Consider the following 13794-nt stretch of genomic DNA (forward strand, 5'->3'; position numbering starts at 1 on the left):
CAGCTTTAGTAAAGGGTCGGCATCTGCTTAAATTAAATGCTTAGGAAAAGCAAAGCCAATAATAGAAGAGTCATTCAGTGAATGATATCATGATAAGGACAAATAAAGTGTGTGTACCTGGTTGTTTTAATGCTTTTGTCTCTCTACCAATTCTGTAGCTAGTGCTCTCTCTCTCCCTGTATTCAGGTACCTTTTGTCCACAAAATAGATAGTCAAGAGTGAGGAGAGTAAGAGAGGGGGAGAGACTGATGAAAGGGTTGCTATGGAAACCACTCTGGGAGTACAATAACTTTTTCCCCTGCTTTAAAGATGGTCTGGCGGAGTCGGTTTGTGTGATGCTTGGGGCTGGTCTTAGATCAGCATTAGCTCTACTTTTCTTACTCTAATGGTCGGGATAAGGCCGCTTATGGCTGGTCGCAGATCAGAGTGACTCAGTCACATTTCCATACAGCACTGATGGACATCACAAAAGAGGCTTGTGCTGTATTATGGGATGCAGTTCCCTTTGTAGAGAAAGTGCCATCTTTCAGTCACAGTACAGTCACTCCACTGACACAGAAAGAGACACGAAAACCATTTTATCTGAAAAAAAAGAAAAGAAAAATGTCCACAAATCTTAAAGCTCAGTAGAAGAATCTTAAATCCAGATGCATTTTAACTCCTTAAACCACAAGCCTCACTATAGATTCACTTATTCATTTTAAACATATTATTATTAAACATACTGTTGTTATTGAATAGATAGTTAAATTTGAATAGATAGCTAAATTAATTTATTCAGTAACCACATTCAGCAAATATACTTAACCTGTATTAAGCCATATTTAAACAGAAAATGTTTTTTAAATGTTTTATCTTTTCAACTTCACTGTTTATTGCAAGTATACTCTCATTGTAAAATTGATGCCGGCAACACGTTCCAAAAAAAGTTGGGACCGGGTTTCGATCAGGTTTGCATATAAAAGGTGTTTTACAAACTTTCTTAACTTTTTTTGGAATTGGATTGATATTCTGAATTATTCAGCATTTACTACAAATTATTCAGTAACTAGTAAGAAATATTCATTCTCTACTATGAGTTATCCAGTAACTACACTGCTCAAAAAAATAAAGGGAACACTTAAACAACACAATATAACTCCAAGTAAATCAAACTTCTGTGAAATCAAACTGTCCACTTAGGAATCAACACTGATTGACGATCAGTTTCACAGCTGTTGTTCAAATGGAACAGACAACAGGTGGAAATCATTGGCGATTAGCAAGACACACTCAATAAAGGAGTGGTTCTGCAGGTGGGGACCACAGACCACTTCTCAGTACCTTTCTGCTTTCTGGCTGATGTTTTGGTCACTTTTGAATGTTGGTGGTGCTTTCACACTCGTGGTAGCATGAGACGGACTCCACAACCCACACAAGTGGCTCAGGTAGTGCAGCTCATCCAGGATGGCACATCAATGCGAGCTGTGGCAAGAAGGTTTGCTGTGTCTGTCAGCGTAGTGTCCAGATGCTGGAGGCGCTACCAGGAGACAGGCCAGTACACCAGGAGACGTGGAGGAGGCCGTAGGAGGGCAACAACCCAGCAGCAGGACCGCTACCTCTGCCTTTGTGCAAGGAGGAACAGGAGGAGCACTGCCAGAGTCCTGCAAAATGACCTCCAGCAGGCCACAAATGTGCATGTGTCTGCACAAACGGTTAGAAACCGACTCCATGGGGATGGTATGAGGGCCCGACGTCCACAGATGGGGGTTGTGCTCACAGCCAAACACCGTGCAGGATGCTTGGCATTTGCCAGAGAACACCAGGATTGGCAAATTCGCCACTGGCACCCTGTGCTCTTCACAGATGAAAGCAGGTTCACACTGAGCACATGTGACAAACGTGACACAGTCTGGAGACGCCGTGGAGAGCGATCTGCTGCCTGCAACATCCTTCAGCATGACCGGTTTGGCAGTGGGTCAGTAATGGTGTGGGGTGGCAGTTCTTTGGAGGGTCGCAAAGCCCTCCATGTGGTCGCCAAAGGTAGCCTGACTGCCATTAGGTACCGAGATGAGATCCTCAGACCCCTTGTGAGACCATATGCTGGTGCAGTTGGCCCTGGGTCACACACAACACTGAGCCTCATTTTGACTTCTTTTAAGGACATTACATCAAAGTTGGATCAGCCTGTAGTGTGTTTTTCCACTTTAATTTTGTGTGTGACTCCAAATCCAGGCCTCCATTGGTTAATAAATTTGATTTCTATTGATGATTTTTGTGTGATTTTGTTGTCAGCACATTCAACTTTGTACAGAACAAAGTATTCAATGAGAATATTTCATTCATTCAGATCTAGGATGTGTTATTTGAATGTTCCCATTTTTTTTGAGCAGTGTAGTAGTAGAAAACCAAATCAAAATAAGACAAAAAACAATTCTGCCTTGAGTGAGCTGTGTGGTCTGTGTTTTAGGTGTCTCTGGTTTGTGGAACGGAGACTGACTTGAGGTCAGTGAAGGAGCCCAGTAAATGCCTCTACACCATGGAGCTGCAAACACCAGCAGCCTGCAGCCTAAACACACAGCGACGCAGCATACACAATGAACTCTGATCTCTAAGGTCAGAAAACCATCTACACACAAGTCTTTCGTCTTAAGTCCTGGAGAAGTGTTTTACTCCAACACATCAACTTACTTATGTTACAGCTTATGGGCCATTTTCTTAGTCATGCAATAAACAAAGTCAGGAAGGTTCAGGAAGTCAGTCCTGTATGTAGAAAGTTGAATTAGTAGATTCACCTACTAACTGAGATGAAGTAAGTTTTACCGAAGACCTTTGGGACGAGTTAGAGTGAAGCTTCACTGAACCACTTTGAAATCATTTAAATGGTGAAGCCATATTGAGAACCTGTGAGTTGATATGAATCTCTGTTGAGACATCCTGGGGGCAAGGTTGAGTGATACAGCTCTGTTGAACACCTTTGGGGATCATCCAACACCAGAAACTGAGCTGACTAACACTCTTGTAGCTTAGTGGACTCAAACCTAAGAAAATATTTCATGATCTGCAAAGCCTTCTCACAAGAGTGAAATTTGTTACTGCAGCAAAGAAGAAACAAACCTATTAATACCCACGGAAGAAATGTTCTGGAATTCTGGATGAAAAATTGGACAAGAAGGTACCTGGATATTTTTTGAGCTGTAGTCAAGGTTTCATTGTAAGCTCATGATTTGAATAAGGTTTGTCGGACTTGGAAAGCACTAAACTGCATAATGCAGCTGACCTTCTGGAACTAGAGTTTGAGATTTTTTTTTTTTAAATCTGACAAACCCACCAAAATAACCCACAAGCCAAATTACTGAAACAAGGGCATCAAAGAAGGGCATCAAAAAACGATTTGTTTTCCTTCCTTTCTCTTTATAGTACTGGTTTTTCTTAAGAGTGTTCTAGTATAATCATTGCTGTCATTTTAAGACCTTGTAACTCCTTGTTGCTCTATTTGAATTCTCCCTATGTCCTTTACATGGTGTTATCTCATGACGAATGGACCAACAGAAATTGTCCAAAGTTATGCGAAATAAAATCTTGTTACAAACATTTTACATACAAGTTACATACAAAGTTTTTTTTCCTTTTCCAATAAAGTGACCATTTCTGAGGAAAGAGGTTTGGTGATGACAGCAATAGGTCCCATGTCTTACCAGATGGAGGGGAATTTTCTACATTTCTAAAATTTAACTGAAGTGATGAAAACAAAGGCATTCAGAGTAGTTTAGTGTAAAATGCTTAATTGTAGAGAAACTTTACTGACTGGTGGTGATGGGAACCACTGATTGTGATGTGTACTCTGTTTTTTTTCTTTGGGGACTGTTTTGCTTCCCAATGGTCTACATGTACCTTTCTTTCATGAATGGATAAAAAAAATTACATTTAATTTCAGGCCAAACATTTTGAACCATCCTAAAACACTGTTTCATATAATGATTTTCTGTGACAGTGCTTTTAGAGGTTGAAATCTAGTTCCTGTCTCTACAACTGTGAACAGTTCTGAGTCTGTAAGTTTCTCTGGAATGGAGCATTTCACACCAAACCACTCTGAATGAACTTGCTTTCATCTTAAAGGTTAATTTTTCAGAAATTTGGAAAAATTGGTGGAGTCAGTATTACTGACTGAGTACTAATGTGTATTGTTCTGTTGGAGGAAATCCTTTTCATTCATTCTGGGGTATTGATTTTTGAAGTGTTCAGCTTCTCAGTTTGTTGCTAACGTTGCTGTGTTACTGTGTTGACTATTGTCTTTTCTAGATTGTCCTCTAGTTTCATTAAAGACCACAAAGTGATTTCTGTGTAGAATCTGTAGCTTAGTATTGGCCAGGCAGAGTTTAAGTCTATTTTTATACACACTGGTAAAATAAGCACATTAGTACGTCACATCTAAAAGTAAAGCAACATTCAGCGTGATGAACTGAACGGTTCCACTAGTGAAAGTGCAGTGTGAAGGATTAGAGAGCTAAATTAAACAGAAAGAGAGCCTGTACTTCACTGTGGTCTGGATATGAGTCATTGTTTATGTAGAAGCCTTTAAAACTCTTCCTTCCATGATTCCTCTTTACATGATCTTAAAAGCTTTTTTGCAGTCTAGACGTGATCAAGAGCATCACATTTTATCAGTAGTATAAATGAAAATGCCTATTCTACACACGCACTGGTCTGGCTCATTTTTTTCATAGATGTACAGTAATTAATGAATAAAACAATTTTAAATGATTGTATACAAGGAGTTGCTTTTCCATTATTCATGAGTGAAAATCTTTCTCTCTGACTAATTAATTCTTTGCTACTCATGGGCTATGCTGAATATTCAAGCAAACGTGTAAAACCTAAAGGGAATGCTTTTCTAAGAAGAAAAACATGTAGCAATATGCCTGAACAAGAAGCTCACTCTATAGATTCAGAGCTGTGCTTTAAAACCTTCATGTTTTGCTATTTTTCATGAGGTAATTTGAATTTTGTTGAAGTTTTTTTAGTATATAATATTAGAAAAATGGATGGATTTATGGATGGATGGATGGAGGTGGACGAGAGATTGAAGGATGAATCACACTGTGTTGAAGGACAGCTTTTCTTGGAACGAAAGCTGCAACAGCATGGCAGCGTTAACAGTAAAGTCGTATTTAGAGTCTTCTTTTCAGCTTCCTGCTCAGTATCACGATTAGTCACAAGAAAAAAACTCCCGTAAAACTGTAAAACTCTGCCAAGCTGATGATAGCAGCATGTATACAGTACATACCATCACTGTCACAAGTAAACTCCCTTTTTTTCTTTTCAACACCATTTGAAACACCAGCTGCCCTTTACGTTGTGTGAACATTTCATAACGAATGGACAAAAGTTTCAGAAAGTTTTTTAAAGGAGAATTCTGCACCATTAAAAGGTTAAGATGTAAACAAAGCCATTCAGAGTGGTTTGGTGTGAAGCACTTTGTTCTAGAGAAAAATATACAAAATAAGAACTCTTCAGTGGTGGTGATAGGAACCAGATGTCCACCTCTAATAGCTTCCTCACAGAAAATAATTACATGAAATGGTTATAACTCACTATACAATGTCTAAAACATGTTAGTTTTCAGAAGGTTTTGGCCTAAAACATATTTTAAAATACATTCATAAAGGAGAGGTACATGCAGGACCTTGTAAGGCAAAACAGTCCCCAAAGAAAGCTTGTTTTTTCAGATTATTTTACCGTTAATATTACAAATAAGAACTCAAACTACACATGTAGGTTCAGTGGTAGTTTTGGATAGTAAATAGAATGTGGCCCCTAGTTTCTAACACCACCACTGTAAAGATAATCTGAGTCTCTACAGTCAACCATTTCACACCAAACCACTCTGAATGACTGCTTACATTTTGACCATCAAATATGAAGAAATGTTTTAAAAATGAGTTAATCAAGTACTTCTTCAGTAAAGTTACTGTTACAGAGATAAAAGGTTTTCTTACAACAGCAACAATAAAGAATATTGTACTGGATCGAATGCAATATGTGTCATATAGATGATCACATGCAATATATGGGTGGCTAAACTCAGATGGATATACAGAAGGATGGATGATGAAAGCAGACCAGTTCTCGCACATGCTCAGTTGCAATGCAAAATTAGCTTTTGCTAATCAGCATCTGCCTGGTGAATAAATGATAGAGGAATGGATGGATGGATGAATGAAACGAGGGGGGATGAGCTGATAGGTTTGGAACAGCTGGATCAGAGCTTAGCAGGGCATTAAGTATGTGTGAAATCGTGTGTACGTTGGTAACTGAGGGGATACAGATGGTCGATTACTATTGACAGGACAGCTGTTCTTTTCTGTAGTGACAAGGACAAAAATTACATGTAAGTAATATTGCCACTCACAGTGTCCGGTGGAAATGGATGTACCTACATGCTGGAAAAATATAGCTAAATTCAGCTTCACACTTACCATTCACTTTAGAAACACCTACCTTGTACTTCCACTTATTGTCCATTTTATTAGAAACGCTTGCCATAAAAAAAAGAAAAGTGGCCTTTGCAAAAGTTCTTTGCATTCTGTGTTTTATATTTTATCTCTCTCCAACATGGTAAACCATAAATACATAGATAAATAGATAAAAAAATAGAAAAAAGATCTTTGTAGTTGATGTGTTCATTTATTTTCACTGAGAAAATCAACAGAGTGTTCACTTTTGTTCACGGATGTACAGTAGAGAGATTACTGATGAAGTGGACATTGGAGTGAGAAGCATTTTGAGCTTCTCAGACATATGAACAATAATTCCATTCCAGTCCAGATTGAAAAATGCGCAATGTTGCATTTACTTTCAGACAATGCAATCTTATGAAACCTTTAAGAAATCAATCTCAGGCTTGCTGTCACAGATCCTGTGGCACTAAAGTGATATTTGCAGCCTCACTAGTGATGATAACACCCATAGCCCAGAGTCCAGCTGTCATCAGTTCTTCAATGACAACTGCATCTGATGCAATTTTACTGCAGAAGTGAAAGAAAGGGAGTAGGTTTGGGTCAACCCACAGATGGACGGATGGAAAAAGCCTAGCTGACAGTGCCGTACTTCAGTGTCCATCTAGCGTAGTTTTGAGTCATCTGGGTGGCAAATAATACATGGCACAGAAATAACAAATGTCCATTTTAAACTGCCTCTCTCTGTCCACATTTAAAGGTCATAAGTATGTACATAAGTATGTTGCTATGACAATCCTGTGTTGATTAACGCGGCAGATTAATTATGTGTAAAGCTGTAATCAGGAATATTTGACTGTTTTTGTGAATGCGAAATTACAGCTCATTTTCCTTTCGCAATGTGAGAGCTAGCTGTGTTTGTGAGAGCTAGCTGGGCATTTACTCTCCCTGTGTTATGTGGGGACATGATATTAGTGGTTAATATTATGTTTTCCTGTTTACTGGTACATAGTGATGTAATCAGATATGAGAAGACATTTCAGAAGTCATTGCATGTGGATGGAAGATGGTTATAAAAAAGAATTTGGACTTTTAAATGATCTAATGAATTGTGCTTAATATGAGCTTTAACATGAATTAACAGGATAAAATACACTATATTTCTAAAGTATTCACTCACCCATCCAAATTGTTGAATTCAGGTGTTTCAATCACTTCCGTGGCCACAGGTGTATAAAACCAAGCACCTAGGCCTGCAGACTGCTTCTACAAACATTAGTGAAAGAACCGGTCGCTCTCAGGAGCTCAGTGAATATCAGCGTGGTACTTTGATAGGATACCACCTGTGCAACAAGTCCAGTCATGAAATTTCCTCGCTACTCGCTACCTTCAAACTTCATGTGGCCTTCAGATTAGCTCAGGATCAGTGCATCGAGAGCTTCATGGAATGGGTTTCCATGGCTGAGCAGCTGCATCCAAGCCTTGCATCACCAAGCGCAATGCAAAGCTTTGAATGCAGTGGTGTAAAGCACCACTACTCTCGAGCAGTGGAGACGTGTTCTTTGGAGTGACTAATTGCGCTTCTCCATCTGGCAATCTGATGGATGAGTCTGGGTTTGGCAGTTGCCAGGAGAACGGTACTTGTCTGACTGCGGGACTATGATGTGGGGTTGTTTTTCAGGAGTTGGGCTCGGCCCCTTAGTTCCAGTGAAAGGAACTCTTAATGCTTCAGCAAACCAAGAGATTTTACAATTTCATGCTCCCAACTTTGTGGGAACAGTTTAGGGACGGCCCCTTCCTGTTCCAACATGACTGCACACCAGTGCACAAAGCAAAGTCCATAAAGACATGGATGAGCAAGTTTGGTGTGGAAGAACTTGACTCAATAAATAATTGAAATTAAACCGAACAATTGCAGATATCCTGTTTGTTAAATAGATATTAGATTAGAACCAGATTATAAATGACTTGCAGCTCACAGCAAACCTGAAGCTTTGAAAGTGACATACATCCCTTTCACTGTTGTTTATGCAACACCTGATGCAAAAAGATTGCTGCACATAGCCAGTGAGGTCCTGATGCGTTATAGTCATCTGTGATGTCATGGAAAAGATGCCAAGCTACGAAGATGGCATTCTACAGCTGTGTTGCAGTGAACTATGGTCTGTAGAATTGGTGCCGTTTGGCTTCAATATAATCAATTTGTGCAGTTCTATCTCGTTCATTATGGAATGGTCCCCATTCAGGACCAGGGTGCACTTAAAAAAGTGTATATTTTGGGCTTTTACATATCAGTGAATCCTTAACCAGGTTAGTAATTCACTCTCAATTAGACTCTTTAAAAACAGCAGTCATTGATCTTTATCCACTGATGGATTTGGATGGGTGCAGGACGTAACGTGGGTTAAGTGGTGAGCCACTCACTCAAACACTCACAGTCAGATGTGCAGATGAAGCGAAGCAGAGGAAGTGTTCCCTCAGTGCAGCGTGGGCGACTGTGTGTTGACTGGAAATTGCTAAAAAGGCCCAGAGGCTTGACACTGTGTTGCACACACGCCACGCACAAGCACACACTCAGCGGTATACCTATCACTGTGTTCTTTAAGAAAACATGTTAAAGTTCTCTCAGCCACCACGGTGCATGCTGCCTCCTCTCTGACTGAACCGTTTATGTCAGAGATTCCCAACCACCGGGCCGCGAACTGTAACCAGACCGATTGACATTGTGGCAGTGAGTTAGATGCCACTTATTTTACACCTTGGTATTTTTTCTTTCTTTGTTGTATGTATCTTCCTATAAAAGACATTTTAAGATTTTAAGGCTATTCTCACCTCACAGCAAGAAGGGCCTGGGTTCGATTCCCATCCGGGCGACCACGGGCCTTTCCGTGTGGAGTTTGCATATTCTCCCTATGTTTGCGTCGGTTTTCTCCAGGTATTCCGATTTCCTGCCACAGTCCAAAGACATGCATCTTTTGTCCAAACATTGCCAACATAAGGAGAGACATGAATCTTTAGAGAATCAATTCCACAAGCATGAGAAATCTCAGGAAACTGTGCAGTGCTTCTGGTTCTGGATTTGCACTTTTTTGAGCTTTTGGTAGTGTAGGTTCACTGAAGTCTGCTAAATGAGCCTTAAATATTCTATTGATGTGCTCTGAGGGTTTGCACAACCGATGCTAACTGGCTAGCTCACTGGCTACTCAGGCCAAAAAAAGGATATTTCTAGGCTGATGTAATTCAGCTGAGTGTTGGTACTAGACGGCGTTTGCTTGGGCCTTTTCGGTCTCTCACAGCATCTCTCATCTATGAAAGAACATGCAAAAGTGTATATAAGTTACATGGTAATTTTATTTATTTATTTATTTTATTTATTTATTTTTTTTAACCCAAACACCATGTTGAGCAGCAGAGGTGAAAGACATGCTGTCAGACTAACTGGACATGCTACATTGCCCATAGGTGTGTATGACTCTGTCTGTCTGCCCTGCAATGGACTGGTGTCCTGTCCAGGGTGTATCATGCCTTCCACCCAGTGACAGCTGGGATAGGCTCCAGCACTCTCCCAGTGACCCAGAAGGATAAGCGGTTTAGATGTGTGTGTGTGTGTGTGTGCGTGCGTGCGTGTGTACCGTGATATTATTAGAGTACACATTGAATTCATTTTCATTGTAAGTTTTACATTAATAGACTTTTTGTTGAACTAAAGACACAGTATTGTAAATGTGTTGTCGTGGATTGTGCTCTTCAAGGATACAATAGTCGTAGAGTTGTTACCTTCCACCTGCACTTTAAAAAACATGAAACATTGACACTTATGAAAATAATTAAAATGGGAGACATTATCACAGGGTTTAAAATCATCGCACTCCTGCTACACATACTGAAACGCTGTTATATAGGTCTATACACAGTTACAGTACCTTCCACAAACATTTCTGAAATAAGACTTCAGAAAAATATTTCATGATAAATTTTTTTTTTTTAATTGCACTTCATCTAAAGGTTTGATTTTTGTTAATAATTTGAATGAATCAAAGAAAGACTAGATGTTTCTGCAGTAGCACAGTTTTTTACGTTCCACATTTTTATGTTGAACTGGTCATCTGAATTTGGTGGCGCTGTAGCACCGATTGGAAGACGTAGAAAAGAATCAGTCGCTGCTTCCAGTGCTGGCTAACCCGTTTGTGCTGTGAGAAGTTTGAGAACCCAAATTTTGACAAATGGAGGATCATGCATATTATTTAGCACAAGAAACAGCAAGGCAGCATGAATCCTTTTCTCAAAGAAGCACAAACATGGCTACTGTGGGTTCTTCTACATGTTTGGAAAGGGTGAGAGAGGGGTATCCAGTTGGCAGTCTGCACCCTCAAAGCTAGCTGCCACTATATCTTTCATACCGCTCATTTACATAAGAACCGTGCATGCTTAGTATTAAAAGTAAAGTGGCACAAGAGAAGCTGTTATTTAGGAAAAAAAAATCAGTTTTAATGAAAGAAAAAATGCATCCGTCTGTCCTGAGATAGAGTAGTTAAAAGGTTTTAAAGTTTAGCATCGCTTCCCTCGCTCTCTCTCGACTCTTCTCTCTCGTTCTGTTCACGATAGTGAATCGTGTCTGAGAGCGAGATGCCCAGATTTGTGACATTAAGCCTGAGTCACCCATCAGACGCAAACACACATATATACACACACTTACAGGATGCGGGAAGATTACATTTATGTCAGCTACAAACATCAATTCTGTTTTCGTCCTTGTGCAGTAAGGTGGGTTTAGCCTTGACTTGACAACTTCACCATTTGAAATTTGTAGCTCGTGTGCATGTGTGTAAATAACGTCAGTGTCTTTGTTCAGCATGCATCAGGTTTATATGCATTCTTTACACACTCACTTCTGTACACGCATAAAATCCCAGTGTTCTTCAATACTCCATTAAAAATGTGTAAAGGAGGAAGGAAGGGAGATTTTTGAGAGATTTGAATTATAATAATGTAAAGTCTATTGTGACTCCTCGCATTTTTCAGCATTAAACCCGCTACTTTACTCTAATGCTGTGTCTCCACATTAGTGTTCAAACGCCGGTGTTGCTCACCTAATAACAGAATTTGTAAAGCTACACAGCTAATGGTGGCATAAAGCCATGTAAACACCGCCATGGTGATAGCTATACTGGGGTTTCTTCCTGTTTGTGGGACGTTGTTGTCACTATGTTTTGTGTTTTGAACAGTGTTTCTAATACTTTTCCATTGATGTTTAGAAGTTGATATATTTAAACTTCTGAACTTCAACTACGAGCATTCAGTGGTCTTGTTTCCAAAAACATCAACAACCAGTTTATTCCAAAAATGAACTCATGACCACAATGCTAAGCAGAATACTCCTACTGGCAGTGGCAGAATTCATCATCAATGGTCCTTTAAAAACAATTGAATATCTGGTTTGCCAGAGTCTATCACCAACATGTAATAGCAGCATAAGTGTTACCATAGTCACACCAGACTGTCACCTTGCTATGTGTAGTATGGTAAACAGCGTAACATTTGCTAGTTAACTCATTCAATCTTTCTTCAACTGTGAGCAACAGGTGATGTTATGTTGGCTGTGTTCATCTATCTATCTATCTATGTAAAGAGGACTAGAGTTTATCTTGTTTTCTGTTGCCTCATACTTCAGAGTGTCCCAGATTAGCGGGGATAAATTTCATCTTCCCACATCCTTTACTATTATTTTGGCTGTCTTGCCCATCAGATTTTACTCACATTCAGTGTGCCCACGAATAATTAAGAATCATACCAAAATAATTAGACTGAATTAAAGTTAATGGTGGACTTGTTCCTAAAAAATTCAGAATTAAAATAAAATTAGAATAAAAGACTTCAGATCAGGACTAGATCTTTTTTCTAAACCAGCGAGAAACAAAGAGAGAGCAGTTTAAAAGCGAGAGGAAAGTGTGGTACATGTTCAGACTTCAGCCCACAGTAAAGTTCATATGGCATGATGATGAAGCAGTGAAGTCTCCCCCACTCTGTCTTTATCTGTCGCTCTGTTGTGTGTCTGAGCGCTAGCAGTGGTGAGTAGGAGGACGTATGAAAGGGTCTGTCGCTTTATTTCACTCACACACGCGCACCACGCGGGAGGGAAGTGCCGCTTCAGGATCAAAAGAACGATTGCAGAATCAAAGTCCCTGATTAATTTTTCATCATGGGAGAGAAAGAGCGGTTTCTTGTGCAGAGTGGATCAGACCAGGATGCCAATCTTTTTCTGGACAAATCCAGAGAACATTCCTGAAAACTGACAACAACCTTCCACTCACAAACCAGCCCTTCAATAAAATAGCTCCTGTACAGTGCCGTATAAGCGGCTCTACTCCAAGCTCCTCCCGGATGGCCGAACTCCTCAAGTTACCAAATAGTGTGTAGCCCGCCACCCTGCCAAGAAAGCTCATTTCTGCCATTTGTATTCATTCTTTTAGTCATTACCCACAGCTCATGACCATAGGTGAGGGTCGGAATGTAGACCAACCGGTAAACAGAGAGCTTTGCCTTATGACGATACTTAAACTCCTTAATAAACTCCTTTAAGATACTTAAACTTTAAGTCCTTTCCCCTTACCTGGAGTGGGCATGCCATCCTTTTCCGGGCTAAGACCATGGACTCAGATTTGGAGGTACACTCAGCTGCAAACCGCTCCAGTAAGTGCTGGAGGCAACCATGTGATTCAGCCAAAAGAATAACATCGTCTGCAAACGCCACCCTCCGGCCCCCCACACATAATGCCCTCCTGACCTTGGCTACACCTTGACACCCTGTCCATGAATATCACGAACAGGAGTGGAGACAGAGCACAACCCTGCCGGAGTCCAGTGCTAATATTGAAAGGTTACAACTTAATGCTGAGTATACGAACACAGCTGTCACCACCACCCCGGTCTGCCAGTCCAAGGGTACTGTTCCTGAGGTCCATGCAATATTGCAGAGGTGTGACAGCCCCACAATATCCAGAGCCTTAAGCATCTCAGGATGAATCTCATCCACCCCCGGTGCCTTGCCACTGAAGAGCTTGCCAACTACCTCAGTGACCTCCACCAGGGAAAGGGAGCTTGACAGTTGTCATTGCCAACATGAGCATTTAAGTCCCCCAGTAAGACTATGGAGTCTGTAGGCGGGATCCTTTCCAGAACCCCACCCACTCGCTCCAAGAAGGCCGAATACTCTGATCTGTTGTTTGGTGCATAAGCACACACATCAGTCAGAGTTTTCCTCTCTGCGATTTTAATTCGCATTGAGGTGACCCTCTCGTCCACCGGGACATACTCCAACTGCAGCCGGTTTCTCGTGTATCCCCACTCCCGCCCGGCG

At 40.5% G+C, this 13794-nt stretch overlaps 1 protein-coding gene across 1 annotated transcript in view; it reads left to right on the plus strand.

Moving 5' to 3' along the window:
- LOC108440425 (glucosidase 2 subunit beta-like) overlaps positions 1-3578 on the plus strand; it is a 201774-nt gene extending 198196 nt beyond the window's left edge. Inside the window, exon 14 of the mRNA XM_017719285.2 lies at positions 2450-3578. Within this exon, the coding sequence (XP_017574774.1) occupies positions 2450-2587 (138 nt within the window). The 3' untranslated portion in view covers positions 2588-3578. The remainder of the gene's footprint in view (positions 1-2449) is intronic.
- Positions 3579-13794: the final 10216 nt, after the last annotated feature.

This window comes from Pygocentrus nattereri, chromosome 22 (genome assembly GCF_015220715.1).
Source record: "Pygocentrus nattereri isolate fPygNat1 chromosome 22, fPygNat1.pri, whole genome shotgun sequence".
Lineage (NCBI taxonomy): Eukaryota > Metazoa > Chordata > Actinopteri > Characiformes > Serrasalmidae > Pygocentrus > Pygocentrus nattereri.